The sequence below is a fragment of the Panthera pardus genome, unplaced genomic scaffold, assembly GCF_024362965.1.
Source record: "Panthera pardus isolate Hobbes unplaced genomic scaffold, ASM2436296v1 HiC_scaffold_16, whole genome shotgun sequence".
Taxonomy (NCBI): Eukaryota; Metazoa; Chordata; class Mammalia; order Carnivora; family Felidae; genus Panthera; species Panthera pardus.
In genome coordinates this window covers 14,081,189-14,099,968 of record NW_026526721.1, presented here as the reverse complement: position 1 = coordinate 14,099,968, position 18,780 = coordinate 14,081,189, and the positions used below count along the sequence as shown (strand labels likewise).

The 18,780-nt window shown below is 39.5% G+C and overlaps 5 protein-coding genes across 5 annotated transcripts; all 5 read right to left on the bottom strand.

The window, feature by feature from the left end:
• Nucleotides 1-497: 497 nt before the first annotated feature.
• Nucleotides 498-1,058, bottom strand: LOC128777390 (keratin-associated protein 6-2-like). The gene has a single exon (XM_053904203.1). The coding sequence runs from the start codon at nucleotides 1,019-1,021 to the stop codon at nucleotides 788-790; it is 234 nt and encodes a 77-aa protein (XP_053760178.1). The 5' UTR covers nucleotides 1,022-1,058; the 3' UTR covers nucleotides 498-787.
• Nucleotides 1,059-5,051: 3,993 nt separating this feature from the next.
• LOC128777389 (keratin-associated protein 21-2-like) lies at nucleotides 5,052-5,316 on the bottom strand. Its single transcript, XM_053904202.1, has one exon. It carries the CDS (start codon nucleotides 5,277-5,279, stop codon nucleotides 5,052-5,054), a length of 228 nt encoding a protein of 75 aa, XP_053760177.1. The 5' UTR covers nucleotides 5,280-5,316.
• Nucleotides 5,317-8,781: 3,465 nt separating this feature from the next.
• LOC109260485 (keratin-associated protein 6-2-like) lies at nucleotides 8,782-9,350 on the bottom strand. Its single transcript, XM_019438717.2, has one exon. The coding sequence runs from the start codon at nucleotides 9,311-9,313 to the stop codon at nucleotides 8,972-8,974; it is 342 nt and encodes a 113-aa protein (XP_019294262.2). The 5' UTR covers nucleotides 9,314-9,350; the 3' UTR covers nucleotides 8,782-8,971.
• A 3,811-nt stretch (nucleotides 9,351-13,161) lies between these two features.
• On the bottom strand, nucleotides 13,162-13,596 carry LOC109260482 (keratin-associated protein 6-2-like). The gene has a single exon (XM_019438713.2). The coding sequence runs from the start codon at nucleotides 13,561-13,563 to the stop codon at nucleotides 13,318-13,320; it is 246 nt and encodes an 81-aa protein (XP_019294258.2). The 5' UTR covers nucleotides 13,564-13,596; the 3' UTR covers nucleotides 13,162-13,317.
• A 3,170-nt stretch (nucleotides 13,597-16,766) lies between these two features.
• On the bottom strand, nucleotides 16,767-17,310 carry LOC128777388 (keratin-associated protein 6-2-like). The gene has a single exon (XM_053904201.1). It carries the CDS (start codon nucleotides 17,308-17,310, stop codon nucleotides 17,077-17,079), a length of 234 nt encoding a protein of 77 aa, XP_053760176.1. The 3' UTR covers nucleotides 16,767-17,076.
• Nucleotides 17,311-18,780: the final 1,470 nt, after the last annotated feature.

Here is an 18,780-nt window from a genome sequence, read left to right as displayed (position 1 = left end):
GTATTTGCACTTCCATAAAAATGCAGATGTTACAATACCACATTATTCTCTTGCTTCTCATTTCCTTAGTTTTTTATATCTCAGCAGAGGCAGCTCCCAATTTCTCATTAATCCCAAAAATTCTCTCTTCAATTCCATTCATCCTTGAAGCACTCATGCCATACATCCTCCCTCTTGAGCTTGTGTCACAACTTCCCGAAGAGGTGTTCTAACTCCTCCTCTTACCCCTCCCGCCTTCAGCTCCATTCTAGATACAGTGTTATCTCAAGGACATACTCCTTACACAGTGTGATTTATGTTGAGGAGTTATGGATACAAGAAATAGGTGAAGACATTATCTCCGATGCACATAAGAGAAGAAATGCTTATATTATATCTAGGAAGAGACCCAGGTTCATGAAATATATTGTTACCCAATTTTCAAAAGATAACATAAGACCTCAGAAAGGAGTCATTCACAAGCAAGAAGACAAAGATTTGTTAGAAAAAAATGAAACATTTTTATTGAGAATAAGGGATTTGCCTAATTGTGGGATTTTAGATATGTTGCCAAAGTCTCAACAAAGAACGCAGATTAGGGAGTAAAGACTAACATTTGGAAAATAGTCAGAGGATACCACATAGCCTTCAGCCACAGGATGCCTTCATACAAATGCTAACTTGAGGTCACAAATTCCTGAAAGCGTGCAATTTTTTGGATATAGAAATCTTGGAGTATGATTAAATGAATCAGCCCTCCCTTAAGGCATGCCACTTCAGAAGCAAATGTGTCTTGGAGAGTGATGTTCTAGCAGCAAGAAGAATAACATCTTCTATAGCAAAATGGCCGGTAGCCACAGCAACCAGAGCCATAGCCACAGCCACAGCCATATCTGGTGCCATAGCCACAGCAGGAGCCGTATCCACAGCCATATCCACAGCCATAGCCAGGTCCATAACTCCAGCTGTAATAGGGGCCATAGCCACAGCCATAGCCATAGCCACAGCCATAGCCACAAGAGTTGCCGTAGTTGCAACACATCTTGTCAAGAGAAGAGATTTCACGTGGGTTGTGAGAGGATGTGGTGAACTGTGTGTCTTCTACTAGCCTTGGACCTTTATATACTGTCAGTAATTGGCAGAACATACCATTCATCCCCTGACATACCCAACAAATATGTAAGCACTTCTGGTATGCCACTCACTGTCAACAATCAATAAATGTCTTGGGAAATGTGACTTCATTCTGTTGGAGTCTCCAGTTCCATTTGAAGAACAGTATTTTAATTTGCTCTGCCAAAGAATTCTCTCACTAGAATCATGTGCCATATGTAAAACTGGTACCCACCTTCACAACTTAGTGTCATTTAATTTACCTTATGTATCATCATTGAGGGAGATTTAGGAAAATTTTGTCTGCTTGATCTCTCCTCTTTCCTAAGCTATCTACCTGTCCCCAAAGGGAAGTAAATAACTCCCATCTCCCTTCTGGAATCATTGCAAATTTTTCCTGCCTGCTCACACCCAGATACCTACTGCAGTTACCTACTAGTTCCATGTGTGATCAACGAGGGAAGATGCTAATTCCAGCCATCAGAACAAAGCCCAACAACACTGGAACTTCTGCTGAACAATGCCAATAGTGTTGAGATCTAGAAACCTTGGTTTGAATCTCACATCTCTATATTCTCTCTTTATTGGTGTCTAAAACCAAATACTTCCTTTTTTTCTTAACTAAACCCTTTATCCAATCATTCCATTACCAGACATGAAGTCAAAAAGAAAGGAAGGAAGAAGGAAGGAAGGAAGGAAGGAAGGAAGGAAGGAAGGAAGGAAGAGAGAGAGAGAGAGAAGAAAGAAAGAAAGAAAGAAAGAAAGAAAGAAAGAAAGAAAGAAAGAAAGAAGAAAGAAAGATAGGAAGGAAGGAAGGAAGGAAGAAAGAAAGAAAGAAAGAAAGAAAGAAAGAAAGAAAGAAAGAAAAAAGAAAGATAGGAAGGAAGGAAGGAAGGAAGGAAGGAAGGAAGGAAGGAAGGAAAGAAGGAAGGGAGAAATGGAGGTGTCTCTGCTTTTTGTTTGCATGGTTGTTTCTTGGGATATTTCTGCTCTTCTTGGTTGTCTATGCTTTACATCAATCACCATTTTATGAATGAAAAATTTGCCTTACTTTTTCTGTGACAACTATAAAATCAAAGCTGGAAGGGTGTATAAACTCAGGAAAATCATTCCTTCTACTCCTCGCTAAAATTTCCCATCAAAGAAATGTGGGATATCCAGTCTTTTCCTGAATGCTTTCAACCGGGAATTTCATAAACCTGCTGATTTCCTTTCCTGTGATCTTTCCTTAGTAGACATTTTTCCTTCAGTTGACAGTATTTCCTACTACTTTTAGACTGGGGTATGTGATCCCTCTGCTGTGATTCATCCCTTACAACAAATTTAAGGAAAATTAAAAGAAATTAAGGAAAATACCCACTACAATTGTTCTGTAGCTTAATTTTCGCTACTTGTCTACCATTCTTGAAATTCACAACTATAAGCTCTAATGCACAAAATCTCTAGAATACACATTTTGCTCTTCTAAACCCTCTTTCTTGTCACAATACTCCTGACCTATTGGAAAAGTTTTCTAGCTCTATTGCATTATTTCTAGTACCTTTCCATTCAGGTTTCTGAATACAAATGCATAATGGCTGGGAGAAAAAGTCTCTTATTCTGTGCACCCTTCGTTCCAGATGAAGTACAGCCTGGCACATAATTTGAATTCCATCAGTATTTGTCCAATTAAAAAATGCATTAGAACAAAGCCGTGTTCAAATGTTGGTGTGCCATTTAGAAGTTATAAAATAATTCAATATATTATCGCATTATTCTCATTCCATTCAACCCGAAAATCTCCAATATTCTTGGACTAAGAGAGTCTCAAATTTCACACTTTAAAGATAGTTGTGTAGGGGTTGCTGGATGGCTAGTTGATTAAGTGTCCAACCTCAGCTCAGGTGATGATCTTACAGTTTGTGAGTTCGAGCCCCGTGTAATGCTCTGTGCTGACAGCCTGGAGACTGAAGCCTGATTCAGATTCTGTGTCTCTTTCAAACTCTGCCCCTCCCACGCTGACACTCTGTCTCTCAAAAAAATAAATAAATAAATGAAAAAAATTGAAATATATGAATAAATATAAATAAAGTTGTCTGTTTGTGAACACATTGTTCCACATGTTCTCTATGCCTTATAAATAACCAGAACGTCACTAAATATGTAAATTATAATATAATGCCTAATTGATGATATTCTTCCCTCCTTCAGAAGCCTTCAAAGACAAGGAACATAATGGAACAATGAATAGATTTTCAACAAACTGTAATTATTAGAATTATTTTCCCTGTTTGTACGATGTACCCATCCTAGACTAACTCAGAGCACACTCAGTCATCACATCAGATTTAGACTATCCCATGTGTGATAATTCCATCCCTTGAGAGAAGGCTTAATTCTTCATCAGCAGGACACTCAATATACTGGGCATAGCCTCCACCCAGGGCTGACCTCGATGGCAAGGCCATCCTCCATGGAATCTGACAGGGTTTAGAGTCTCCTGGCTCTAGGATCCTCAAACTCAGACTTTGTGCACGCACCTTTGCCATGCATATGAGTCAGTGATTGGTTTTTCACTGCTGGTGGAATTTGAGTCTGAAATACATTTTCTATTGTAGGATCTAAAGGTGAGAGTTCTGGAATGGCACCTGAGGAAAGGACACTGAAGTCAGACCCCAACAAACGGAAGGTTCTCAAACTCAGAAAGGACTGGGCTTCTCATCCCATTCTTGTATACGCACCAGGGAAGACACTGAAGGACACCATTAAAGCCCTACTCCTTCCTCTTTTCAACTGAAAATTGTGGCACCATTGATCATACCCAACACGTAATGAATTTCTCTTCTCCTTTCTGCTTGGTACTGCCCTTTCTGGCCATTCTTTCCACTTGATAAGTTCGTTTGACACCAAACATCAAAGTACCACCCCGAACTATCTCTCCAATATTTAATGAATCTTCATTCTCTTCCCCAGGAAGCTGTTTTATTCTCTCCAAGCAAATTATGTGTCTAAATTTGTCATAATTAATTTGTAACATATTTATTAACACCAACAAAATGTAAACACCCTGAGAATAGGAAATTCATCTGCAATTTTTCTACTATGTATTCAGTGTGTCGGATGGTTCTCTTTCAAACACATTCAGAAGTATTTGTCAGTTAAGTGACTTAAATCAATTTCTTCAAACTCAATTTATGCCAACATATATATTAGCAAATCCATCCAATTCAGATGATATGATACCATGCTTTGCTTCTAACGTACCCTTTCCTTGCTTCTTTACACTTCAGCTGAGGGAGCTTTCAATTTCTCATGAATGCCAGACACTCTCTCTTCCATCACATTCATCCTTTAAGTGATCAGGCCACACCCCCTTCCCCTTGGGCTTCTGTCACAACCTCCCAAGAGGTGCCATCCCTCCTAGTCCTCATCTTTTCCCCCCACATCCATTCTACCTACAGTGTGATTTCCAGGACACAGTTCTGCAGTACTGTGCTAGAGATATGAGACTTAGGTGGAGAAGACATTATATTGATGCATGTAAGAGAAGAAATGCCTGTATGATATCCACAAAGAGACCCGGAACATGAAATATATTGTCAGCCCAATTTTCAAGAGAGGCCATAACACCTCAAGAAACGAGGCTTTCTCAAGGGAGACTAGAGACATTTGATACAAGGAATGAAACATTTTTATTGAGAATAAGGGATTTGCCCAAATGTGGGATGTTTGGATCCTTGCCACAGTCACAACACAGATTCCATACTAAGGGAGTAAGACCAACACTTTGTGGAAAACAGTTAGATGATACTCCATAGCGTCAAGCCACAAGATGCCATGCTACAAATGTTACTGGAGGTCAAATCTTCTATGACACATGCAATGTTCTCAATATATAAATCTTGGGGTATAGATCCTTGAATGAGCCTTCTCTTAAAGCATGTCATTTCCGAAGCAAGTGGGGTTTGGACAGTGTTGTTCTAGCAGCAAGAGGAATAACATCTTCTATAGTAAAGTGGCCGGTAGCCACAGCAGCTGGAGCCATATCCACAGCCAGAGCCACAGCAGGAACCATATCCACAACCATATCCTAAGCCATAGCCACAGCCATAACGGAGGCCATAACCACAGCCATAATAGGGACCACATCCACAGCCATAGCCATATCCGCAGCCATAGCCACAGGAGTTGCCATAGTTGCAACACATCTTGTCAAGAGAAGAGAATTCACGTGGGTTGTGAGAGGATGTGGTGAACTGTGTGTCTTCTACTAGCCTTGGACCTTTATATACTGTCAGTAATTGGCAGAACATACCATTCATCCCCTGACATACCCAACAAATATGTAAGCACTTCTGGTATGCCACTCACTGTCAACAATCAATAAATGTCTTGGGAAATGTGACTTCATTCTGTTGGAGTCTCCAGTTCCATTTGAAGAACAGTATTTTAATTTGCTCTGCCAAAGAATTCTCTCACTAGAATCATGAGCCATACGTAAAACTGGTACCCACCTTCACTACTTGTTGTCATTTAATTTACCTTATGTATCATGGTTGAGGGACATTTAGGAAAATTTTGTCTGCTTGATCTCTCCTCTTTCCTAAGCTATCTACCTGTCCCCATAGGGAAGGAAATAACTCCCATCTCCTTTCTGGAATCATTGCAAATTTTTGCCTGCCTGCTCACACCCAGATACCTACTGCAGATACCTACTAGCTCCAAGTGTGATAAACGTGGGAAGATGCTAATTCCAGTCATCAGAACAAAGCCCAACAACACTGGAACTTCTGCTGTACAATGCCAATAGTGTTGAGATCTAGAAACCTTGGTTTGAATATCACATCTCTATATTCTCTCTTTATTGGTGTCTAATTCCAAATAATTCCTTTTTTTCTCTACTAACCCTTTATCCAATCATTCCATTACTAGACATGAAGTCAGAAAGAAAGGAAGAAAGGAAGAAAGAATTAACGGAAGGAAGGAAGGAAGGAAGGAAGGAAGGAAGGAAGGAAGGAAGGAAGGAAGAAATAAGAAAGAAAGAAAGAAAGAAAGAAAGAAAGAAAGAAAGAAAGAAAGAAAGAAAGAAAGAAAAGGAGAGAGACAGAGAGAGGAAGGAAGGAAGGAAGGAAGGGAAGAAAGAAGGAAGGTGTCTTTGTTTTTTGTTTGTATGTTTGTTTCTTGGGATATTTCTGCTTATCTTCGTTGTCTAGGCTTTACATCAATCACCATTTCATGAATCTGGCAGACTCCAAATTTGCATTATTTTTACAGTGACCACTATAAAATCCAAGGTGGAAGGGAGTATAAACTCAGGAAGATCATTCCTTCTACTCGACGCTAAAATTTCCCAGCAAAGAAATGAGTGACATCCATTCTTTTCCTGAATGCTTTCAACTGGGAATTTCATAAAACTGCTGATTTCTTTTCTTGTGGTCTTTCCTTGGTAGACATCTTTCCTTCAGTTGAGTGTATGTCCTACTACTTTTAGACTGGTGTATCTAATCACTCTGATGTGATTCAACAATTACAAAAATTTTAAGGAAAATATAGCCACTACAATTGTTCTTTAGCTTAACTTTCTCTACTTTTCCACCATTCTTGAAATTCACAACTCTAAACTCTAATGCACAAAATCCCTAGAATACACACTTTGCTTTTCTAACATCCTCTTTCTTGTCACAATACTCCTGAACTATTGGAAAAGTTTCCTACCTTTCTTGCATTGTTTCTAGTACCTTTCCATTCAGTTTTCTGAATACAGATCCATAATGGCAGAAAAATAATCTCTTCTTATGTGCACCCATCTTTCCCTATGAAGTAGAGCCTGGTACATAATTTGAATTCCGTCAATATTTCCCCAGTAAAGAAATGCATTGAAACAAACAGGTGTTCAAGTGTTGGTGTGCCAGTACAAGTTACCAGATAATTCTATGTATTATCACAATGATCTCATTCCATTCAACCTTGAGTCTCAAATGATTTTAAGTAGTCAGTCTTAAATCTCACATTTTGAGTATAGTTGTCAGTTTATGAACACCTTGTTCCAGATCTACAAGTTATCTTATATACCTGACAAATGATCGACCCTTTATGGATATGTAAAGGGTATGGATAGCCATACCCTCTATGGATATGGATATGTAAACGCCTAACTGATGATGTTCTTCCCTCCTTCAGAAAGCCTTCAAAGACAAGGAACATAATGGAGCAATGAGTAGATTTGAACAAACTGTAACTATTAGAATTCTTTCCCTTGTCTGTAGGATTTACCCACCCTTGACTAACCCAGAGCACAGGCAGTCCTCAGAACAGACTTAGGATGTTCCATATTGAAACTTCAAACCCTTGACAGAAGCCCTGATCCTTCCACAGAAGGACACTTAATATCCTGGGCATAGCCTCATGCCAAGGCTGACCTTGATGGCAGGGTTATCTTCCTTGGAATTGGCCATGCTGTGGATGGAGACCTTTAGCTCCGGTGTCCTCACACTCAGACTTTCTGCAGTGACTTTTGTCACGGAGATGAGACAGTGAGTCATTCTTTCTGCTGGTAGAAATTGAGTCTGAAGACACTTTTTTCTGATGTACGCTCTAACTGTTAGAGTTCTGGAAGGCACATGAGGAAAAGACACTTTGGTAAGAACCCAACACAATAGTAAGCTTGCAACTTCCAAACTATCCCTTGCTTTTTTCCACTACAAATTGTAGCACCACCAATCACACCCCAACCTTCATGAATTTCTCTTTCCCCTTTATACTTACAACTGTTCTTTCTAGTATTTCGTTCAAATGGCATCAGTTCATTTGACACAAAATGTCAAAATACCTCCTTGAACTATCTCCTCAATCCTTCAGCCTGCAATCTCTTCCCAAGTAAGAAGTTTTATTGCCTTCATAGGGATGATTTCTCCAAATTAACTTCAACTAATTCCTACTTACTTTTAAATATCGCCATTAGAATGTCAACGCTCTGAGAGCAAGAAAGTACTCCACAATTTTCCTCCTGTATCTTCGGAGTGTAGGATAGTTCGCTTTCAAAAACATTCTAAACTATTTGTGAGTTAAGTGACTGAAATCAATTTCCTCACTCTCAATATATGCTAACAAATACATCCGAACTTCTATTAAATTACACATGATACAATACCACATCTTTTTTCTAAATTATCCTAACCTTGGTTCATTAGACACCCGAGTCCATTTCTAATTTCTGATTAATCTGGAAACTCTCTCTTCCATTCCATTCATCCTTGAAGTACTCAGGCCACACCTCCTCTCCCTGGAGCTTATCTCACAACCTCCAAAAGAGGTAACATCTCTCCTTGCCTTTCCCCTCCACCTCCATTCTACATAGAGTGTGATTTCCAGATGAAAGTTCTGAAATATCTGTGATTTGTGTTGAGGTGTGAGGGCCTGGGCATGAGGGGTGCAAGGCACAGGTAGAAAGGGGATTTTCTCTGATGCACATAAGAGAACAAAGGCTCCCATTATATGAAGGAAGAGCCCTCATGTTCATGAAACATATTGTCACCTAGATTTTCAAGAGAAGTCATAATACCTCAAAAAAAGGAGTAATTCACAAACAAGAACATAGAGATATATCAGAAGCAAAGAATCATTTTTATTGAGAATAAGGAATTTGCCCAACTGTGGGGTGTTAGGCTTATTGCCACAGTCAGATGACAGAATCCAGGGTAAAGGTAAACACCAACATTTAGAAAACAGTCAGATGATACCACACAGCCTTGAGGCACAGGATGCCATTCTAGAAATGTTGCTTGGAGGTGTGAGCCTCTGTGAAGCATGCAATTTCCTGGATATAGAAAATGTGAGGTATGAATCCTTGATTCAGCCTTCCATTAGATGTCTCTTATTTAGAGGACAATGGGGTGATGTTCTAACAGCAAGAAGAATAACATCTTCTATAGCAAAATGGCCGGTAACCATAGCAGCCGGAGCCATACCCACAGTAGGAGCCATATCCACAGCCATATCCACAGCCATACCGGGAGCCATATCCACAGCCATAGCCCATACCACAGCCACAGCCATAGCCAGGTCCATAACTACAGCCATAATAGGGGCGATAGCCACAGCCGTAGCCATAGCCACAACCATAGCCATAGCGATAGCCAGGTCCATAACTATATCCATAATAGGGGCCATAGCCACAGCCATAGCCATAGCCACAGCCATAGCCACAGCCATAGCCACAGGAGTTGCCGTAGTTGCAACACATCTTGTCAAGAGAAGAGAATTCACGTGGGTTGTGAGAGGATGTGGTGAACTGAGTGTCTTCTGCTAGCCTTGGACCTTTATATACAGTCAGTAATTGGCAGAACATACCATTCATCCCCTGACATACCCAACAAATATGTAAGCACTTCTGGTATGCCACTCACTGTCAACAATCAATAAATGTCTTGGGAAATGTGACTTCATTCTGTTAGAGTCTCCAGTTCCATTTGAAGAACAGCATTTTAATTTGCTCTGCCAAAGAATTCCCTCACTAGAATCATGTGCCATACGTAAAACTGGTACCCACCTTCACTACTTGTTGTCATTTAATTTACCTTATGTATCATGGTTGAGGGACATTTAGGAAAATTTTGTCCTCTTGATCTCTCCTCTTTCCTAAACTATCTACCTGTCCCCATAGGGAAGGAAATAACTCCCATCTTCTTTCTGGAATCATCGCAAATTTTTGCCTGCCTTCTCACACCCAGATACCTACTGCAGATACCTACTAGCTCCAAGTGTGATAAACGTGGGAAGATGCTAATTCCAGTCATCAGAACAAAGCCCAACAACACTGGAACTTCTGCTGTACAATGCCAATAGTGTTGAGATCTAGAAACCTTGGTTTGAATCTCACATCTCTATATTCTCTCTTTATTGGTGTCTAAAACCAAATACTTCCTTTTTTTCTTAACTAAACCCTTTATCCAATCATTCCATTACCAGACATGAAGTCAAAAAGAAAGGAAGGAAGAAGGAAGGAAGGAAGGAAGGAAGGAAGGAAGGAAGGAAGGAAACGAGGGAGGGAGGAAAAGGAAGAAAAAGAAAGAAAGAAAGAAAGAAAGAAAGAAAGAAAGAAAGAAAGAAAGAAAAAGAAAGAGAGAAAGAAGAAAGAAAGATAAGAAGGAAGGAAGGAAGGAAGGAAGGAAGGAAGGAAGGAAGGAAGGAAGGAAGGAAGGAAGGAAGGGAGAAATGAAGGTGTCTCTGCTTTTTGTTTGTATAGTTGTTTCTTGGGATATTTCTGCTCATCTTGGTTGTCTACGCTTTACATCAATCACCATTTTATGAATCCAAAATTTGCATTAGTTTTTACTGTGACAACTATAAAATCCAAACTGGAAGGGGGTATATACTCAGGAAAATCATTCCTTCTCCTCCTCGCTAAAATTTCCCATTAAAGAAATGTGGGACCTCCAGTCTTTTCCTGAATGCTTTCAACCGGGAATTTCATAAACCTGCTGATTTCCTTTCCTCTGACCTTTCCTTAGTAGACATTTTTCTTTCAGTTGACAGTATTTCCTACGACTTTTAGACTGGGGTATGTGATCCCTCTGCTGTGATTCATCCCTTACAAGGAGTTTAAGGAAAATATGCCCACTACAATTGTTCTGTAGCTTAATTTTCGCTACTTGTCTACCATTCTTGAAATTCACAACTATAAGCTCTAATGTACAAAATCCCTAGAATACACACTTTGCTTTTCTAACACCCTCTTTCTTGTCACAATACTCCCGACCTATTGAAAAAGTTTTCTAGCTCTGTTGCATTATTTCTAGTACCTTTCCATTCAGGTTTCTGAATACAGATGCATAATGGCAGAAAAAAAAAGTCTCTTTTTCTGTGCACCCTTCTTTCCAGAGAAAGTACAGCCTCGCACATAATTTGAATCATGTCAGTATTTGTCCAATTAAAAAATGCATTAGAACAAAGCCGTTTTCAAATGTTGGTGTGCCATTTAGAAGTTATAAAATAATTCAATATATTATCGCAATATTCTCATTCCATTCAACCCGAAAATCTCCAATATTCTTGGACTAAGAGAGTCTCAAATTTCACACTTTAAAGATAGTTGTGTGGGGGTTGCTGGATGGCTAGTTGATTAAGTGTCCAACCTCAGCTCAGGTGATGATCTTACAGTTTGTGAGTTCGAGCCCCGTGTAATGCTCTGTGCTGACAGCCTGGAGACTGAAGCCTGATTCAGATTCTGTGTCTCTTTCAAACTCTGCCCCTCCCACGCTGACAGTCTGTCTCTCAAAAAAATAAATAAATAAATGAAAAAAATTGAAATATATGAATAAATATAAATAAAGTTGTCTGTTTGTGAACACATTGCTCCATATGTTCTCTATGCCTTATAAATAACCAGAACGTCACTAGATATGTAAATTATAATATACGTGCCTAATTGATGATATTCTTCCCTCCTTCAGAAAGCCTTCAAAGACAAGGAACATAATGGAACAATGAATAGATTTTCAACAAACTGTAATTATTAGAATTCTTTTCCCTGTTTGTACGATGTACCCATCCTAGACTAACTCAGAGCACACTCAGTCATCACATCAGATTTAGACTATCCCATGTGTTCCAGATTTAGACTATCCCATATATTCCATCCCTTGAGAGAAGGCTTAATTCTTCGTCAGCAGGACACTCAATATACGGGGCATAGCCTCCACCCAGGGCTGACCTCGATGGCAAGGCCATCCTCCTTGGACTCTGACAGGGCTTAGAGTCTCCTGGCTCTAGGATTCTCACACTCAGACTTTGTGCACTCACCTTTGCCATGCATATGAGTCAGCGATCGGTTTTTCACTGCTGGTGGAATTTGAGTCTGAAATACACTTTCTATTGTAGGATCTAAAGGTGAGAGTTCTGGAATGGCACCTGAGGAAAGGACACTGAAGTCAGACCCCAACAAACGGAAGGTTCTCAAACTCAGAAAGGATGGGCTTCTCATCCCATTCTTGTATACGCACCAGGGAAGACACTGAAGGACACCATTAAAGCCCTACTCCTTCCTCTTTTCAACTGAAAATTGTGGCACCATTGGTCATACCCAACACGTAATGAATTTCTCTTCCCCTTTCTACTTAGTACTGCCCTTTCTGGCTATTCTTTCCACTTGATCAGTTCGTTTGACACCAAACATCAAAGTACCACCACGAACTATCTCTCCAATATTTAATGAATCTTCATTCTCTTCCCCAGGAAGCTGTTTTATTCTTTCCAAGCAAATTATGTGTCTAAATTTGTCATAATTAATTTGTAAAATATTTATTAAAAGCAACAAAATATATACACTCTGAGGGTAGGAAATTTTTCTACTGTGTATTCAGTGTGTAGGATGGTTCTCTTTCAAACACATTTAAGAGTATTTGTCAATTAAGTGACTTAAATCAATTTCTTCAAACTCATTTTATGCCAACAAATATATTAGCAAATCCATCCAATTCAGATGATATGATACCACGCTATGCTTCTAACGTACCCTTTCCTTGCTTCTTTACACTTCAGCTGAGGCAGCTTCCAATTGCTCATGAATACCAGACACTCTCTCTTCCATCACATTCATCCTTTAAGTGATCAGGCCACACCCCCTTCCCCTTGGGCTTCTGTCACAACCTCCCAGGAGATGCCATCCCTCCTCATCCTCGTCTTTTCCCTCCACATGCATTGTACCTACAGTGTGATTTCCAGGGCACAGTTCTGGAATACTGTGTGATTTGTGTTGTAGTGTTAGGGATATGAGACTTAGGTGGAGAAGACATTATATCGATGCATGTAAGAGAAGAAATGCTTGTATGATATCCAGAAAGAGACCCGGGTACATGAAATATATTGTCAGCCCAATTTTCAAGACACGCCATAACACCTCAAGAAAGGAGGCTTTCACAAGAAAGAACAGAGACATTTGATAGAAGGAATGAAACATTTTTATTGAGAATAAGGGATTTGCCCAAATGTGGGATGTTCGAAACCTTGCCACAGTCACAACACAGAATCCATATTAAGGGAGTAAAGCCAACACTTCGTGGAAAACTGTTAGATGATACTTCATAGCCTCAATTTGCAAGCTGCCATCTTACAAATGTTACTGGAGGTCAAATCTTCTATGACACATGCAATGTTCCCGATATATAAATCTTGGGGTATAGATCCTTGAATGAGCCTTCTCTTAAGGTGTGTCGTTTCAGAAGCAAGTGGGGTTTGGACAGTGATGTTCTAGCAGCAAGAGGAATAACATCTTCTATAGAAAAATGGCCGGTAGCCACAGCAGTTGGAGCCATAGCCATAGCCACAGCCATATCCGGTGCCATAGCCACAGCAGGAGCCATAGCCACAGCCACATCCTGAGCCATAGCCACAGCCATAACGGAGGCCATAACCACAGCCATAATACGGACCACATCCACAGCCATAGCCATATCCACAGCCACAGCCACAGGAGTTGCCGTAGTTGCAACACATCTTGCCAAGAGAAGAGAATTCACGTGGGTTGTGAGAGGATGTGGTGAAGTGCGTGTCTTCTACTTGCTTTGGACCCTTATATACTGTCAGTAATTAGCAGAGCATGTCACTCATCCCCTGACTTACCCAACAAATATGTAAGCAACTGTGCTGTGCCAGTCACTGTCAACAATCAACAATGTCTTGGGCAACGTGAGCTCATTATTAAGGAGACTTCAGTTTTAGTAAAGAAGAGCATTTTATTTCATTCTGCCATAAAACATTTCTCGGTAGAATCATGTGCTCTGAGTAAAAGTAAAATCCATGTTCACAATCTCCAATCATTTAACAAGAAGGCTGAGGGGTTTTTAGGAAATATTTCTCCTTCTTGATCTCTCCACACTCATAAAACATCTACCTCTGTCCATAAGGAAAGAAAAATTCATCTCCTTTCTGGAATCATTGCAACATCTTACCAGGCTTCTTGCACCCAGATACCTGCTACAGATATCTACTGGGTCTGTGTGGTAAAAGCTAGGGATGATGCCCATTTCATGACACAGAAAGTCCCTCAACACCATTGAAGTGCCTCATGTAAAATGTCAAAAGTGCTGAGATCGAGAAACCTAGCTTTATAGCCTCACATCTATAAATTAGATTCTCTCTTTACTCGTGTCTATGTCCAAAGATTCCCCTCCTTCTCAAATAAACTGAAAGTCCAACCCTTTCATCACCAGATATACGGGGGGGGGGGGGGGGGGGGGGTGAGGGGAGGATGTTGTTTATTTGTTTGTGATGCTTTTGCTTATCTTCATTGTCCAGGCCACTATGTTCATATCCAGGCAGAATCCAAATTTAAACTACTTTTCACTGTAACAACTATGAAATCCTAGTTGGAAACGAGTACAAATTCAGGTATCATTTCTTCTACTCCACACTCAAATTTCAACACCAAGAAATGAGTGTCATCCAGTCCTTTATTGAATGACTTCCACAGGCATTTTAATAAAACTGCTGATTTCCTTTTCGGAGAAGTTTCATTATTACATATGTTTCCTTTGGTTGAGAATATTTCCTACTGTTTTTTTTCTAATATTGCTCATGGGTTATCTGATCACTCCACTACGTGTCATCCCTAACAACAAATTCAACACATATATCTCCTTACAAATGTTCTTTACCTTTAATTTTCCTACTTTTCCATCATTATTGAAATTCAAAACCATAAATTCCAATGCACGAGTTCCCTGAAATAGACATGATACTTTTTAAACACCCACTCTCTGGTCACAATACCCACGAACTAATGAAAAACACTTCCTATCTTTATTGCTTTATTTCTATACACTTCCATTAAGAGCTCGGGACACTGATGTTTAATGGCAGAAAAAAATCTTTTCTTCTGTGTGTCCTTGAATCATCGGTTAGCTCTAAGCATAGTGCCTGGCACATAATCTCAACTCAATATTTCTGCCAATAACAAACAGACATATTAAAACAAAACCATGTTCAAACGTTGGTATCACTTAGAATCTATAAGAATGTGAATATATGTCATAATGTTCTCAATTCATTCAAGCCGAAAGTCCCAAATGTTCATTGCTAAAACAGTCACAAATTTCACCTTTTGAAGATATCTGTTAGTGTTCAAAGTCATTTCTACAGATATACAAGTTATCTCATATGCCTCATAAATGATAAACTCTTTACTAGAAATAGAAAGTATGAGATACGTGCCTAATAAATACTATTCTGCCCTGTTATAGGTAGTGTTCAATGAAAAGGAACCTAATGAAACCATAAGTTAGATGTTCAACAAACTGTAATGATTGGAATTGACTTCCCCTGTGTATACAATTTTCTCACCTCTGATTTATCCAGAGCACAGTCAGTCCCCAGAAATGACTTACAGATGTTCCATCTGTGAGAATTTCCAGCTCTTGAAAGAACATCTCTTTCCTCGTCAGTAAGACACATTATATCCTGGGTGTAGTTTCCCTCCAGGACAACCTTGATGGCAGAGCCATCTTCCTTGGAACTGGCCAAGTTGTGGAGTCTCCAGGACCAAGGGTACTCAGACCCAGACTTTGTGCAGTGACCCTTGTCATGGAGATGAGACAGTGAGTCTTTTATTCTGCTTGTTGAAATTGTGTCTGAAAGACAATTTTTGTTGTAGGATCTAAATGTTAGAGGTCTGGAAAGGCACATGAGAGGAGCACACTGAAATCAGAATCCAACAAATTAGTACGCATTCAAACTCAGAAAATCAACTGGAACTATTAATTTCATTTTATATCTGCTCCATTAGAGAGCGCATTTAAGACACTAGCCATTGTGTTTTTGCACTAAAACTCGTGGCACCACTGATCATACCCAAAACCTTATGTATTTCTCTTTCTACTTTACATTTACAACTGTCCTTTCTAGTATTTCTGGAAACTGACATGAGTTCATGTGACAGAACATGTCAAAACACATCCTTGAACTAACTCTTCAATACTTCAGTCTTCTCAAGGATGCTGTTTTATTCACACCATAGGAATTATCTCTCTAAATTTATCCGAATTAATTCTTCTTTTTGTTTTATTAACCTACTAGAATGAAACCACTCTGACAGCAAGAAATTCACCTATAATTTTTCTACTGAGCCTTCAGGGTGTGTGACAGTTGCCTTTCAAAAACATTCAAAACGATTTGGAAATTAATTGACTTAAATCAATTTACTGAAACTCAGTATATGCCAACAAATGTATTTGCACTTCCATCAAAATGCAGATCATACAATATCACGTTTTTCTTTTGCTTCTCATTTCCTTAGTTTCTTACATCTCAACAGAGGCAGCTCCCAATTTCTCATTAATCCCAAAAATTCTCTCTTCAACTGCATTCATCCTTGAAGCACCCAGGCCATACTTCCTCCCCCTTGAGCTTGTGTCACAACTTCCTGAAGAGGTGTCCTAACTCTTCCTCTTACCCCTCCAGCCTTCAGCTCCATTTTAGATACGGTGTTACCTCAAGGACATAGTTCTGACACAGTGTGATTTATGTTGAGGTGTTATGGATACAAGAAATAGGAGAAGACATTATCTCCAATGCACATAAGAGAAGAAAGGCTTATATTATATCTAGGAAGAGACCCAGGTTCATGGAATATATTGTTGCCCGAGTTTCAGGAGATGCCATACACCTCAAAAAGGAGTCATTCATTAGCAAGAACACAGAGATTAGTTAGAAAAAAAATGAAACATTTTTATTGAGAATAAGGGATTTGCCTCACTGTGGGATTTTAGATATGTTGCCACAGTCTCAACACAGAACCCAGAATAGAAGTGAAGACTAACATTTGGAAAATAGTCAGAGGATACCACATAGCCTTCAGCCACAGGATGCCTTCATACAAATGCTAACTAGGGGTCACAATTACCGAAAGTATGCAATTCATCGGATATAGAAATCTTGGGGTATAAATCAATGAATCAGCCCTCCCTTAAAGCATGCCATTTCAGAAGGAAATGTGTCTTGGACAGTGATGTTCTAGCAGCAAGAAGAATAACATCTTCTACACCAAAATGGCCGGTAGCCACAGCAACCAGAGCCATAGCCACAGCCACAGCCATATCTGGTGCCATAGCCACAGCAGGAGCCGTATCCACAGCCATATCCACAGCCATAGCCAGGTCCATAACTACAGCCATAATAGGGACCATAGCCACAGCCATAGCCATAGCCACAGCCATAGCCACAGGAGTTGCCGTAGTTGCAACACATCTTGGAAGAGATTTCACGTGGGTTGCAAGAGGATGTGGTGAAGTGCGTGTCTTCTACTAGCTTTGGACCTTTATATACTGTCAGTAATTGGCAGAACATACCATTCATCCCCTGACATACCCAACAAATATGTAAGCACTTCTGGTATGCCACTCACTGCCAACAATCAATAAATGTCTTGGGAAATGTGACTTCATTCTGTTGGAGTCTCCAGTTATATTTAAAGAACAGCATTTTAATTGCTGTGCCAAAGAATTCTCTCACTAGAATCATGTGCCATACGTAAAACTGGTACCCACCTTCACAACTTGTTGTCATTTAATTTACCTTATATATCATTGTTGAGGGACATTTAGGAAAATTTTGTCCTCTTGATCTTTCCTCTTTCCTAAGCTATCTACCTGTCCCCATAGGGAAGGAAATAACTCCCATCTCCTTTCTGGAATCATTGCAAATTTTTGCCTGCCTGCTCACACCCAGATACCTACTGCAGATACCTAGTAGCTCCATGTGTGATAAACGAGGGAAGATGCTAATTCCAGCCAACAGAACAAAGCCCAACAACACTGGAACTTCTGCTGTACATTGCCAATAGTGTTGAGATCTAGAAACCTTGGTTTGTAACCTCACATCTCTATATTCTCTCTTTATTGGTGTCTAATTCCAAATTCTTCCTTGTTTTCTCAACTACACCCATTATTCAATCATTCCATTGCCAGACATAAAGTCAAAAGGAAAACAAGGAAGGAAGGAAGAAATTAGAAAGAATGAAAGAAAGAAAGAGAAAAAGAAAGAGAGAGTAGAGAGAAAGAAAGAGAGAGTGGAAAGAAAGAAAGAAAGAAAGAAAGAAAGAAAGAAAGAAAGAAAGAAAGAAAAGAGAAAGAAAGGAAGGAACAAAGGAAGCTGTCTCTGTTTTTTGTTTGTATGGTTGTTTCTTGGGATGTTTCTGCTCATCTTTGTTGTCTACTCTTTACATCAATCATCATTTTATGAATCTGGCAGAATCCAAAATTTGTATTACTTTTTACTGTGACAACTCTAAAATCCAAGCTGCAAGGGAGTACAAACTCAGGAAGATCATTCCTTCTACTCCACGCTAAAATTTCCCATCAAAGAAATGTGTGACATCCAGTCTTTTACTCAATGCTTTCACCTGGGAATTTCATGAAACTGCTGATTTCCTTTCCTGTGATCTTTCCTTTGTAGACATTTTTTCTTCAGTTGACAGTATTTCCTATGACTTTTAGACTGCTCTATCTGATCACTCTGCTCTAATTCATCCCTTACCAGAAGTTTAAGGAAAATATACCCACTATAATTGTTCTTTGGCTTAATTTTCTCTACTTTTCTACCATTCTTGAAATTCACAGCTATAAACTCTAATGCACAAAATCCCTAGAATACACACTTTGCTTTTCTAACACCCCCTTTCTTGTCACAGTACTCCTGAACTATTGGAAAAGTTTTCCA

Coding starts and splice junctions, on each gene's coding strand:
- LOC128777388 (XM_053904201.1), bottom strand. CDS start 17,310: ATGTGTTGCAACTACGGCAACTCCTGTGGCTATGGCTGTGGCTATGGC.
- LOC109260485 (XM_019438717.2), bottom strand. CDS start 9,313: ATGTGTTGCAACTACGGCAACTCCTGTGGCTATGGCTGTGGCTATGGC.
- LOC109260482 (XM_019438713.2), bottom strand. CDS start 13,563: ATGTGTTGCAACTACGGCAACTCCTGTGGCTGTGGCTGTGGATATGGC.
- LOC128777389 (XM_053904202.1), bottom strand. CDS start 5,279: ATGTGTTGCAACTATGGCAACTCCTGTGGCTATGGCTGCGGATATGGC.
- LOC128777390 (XM_053904203.1), bottom strand. CDS start 1,021: ATGTGTTGCAACTACGGCAACTCTTGTGGCTATGGCTGTGGCTATGGC.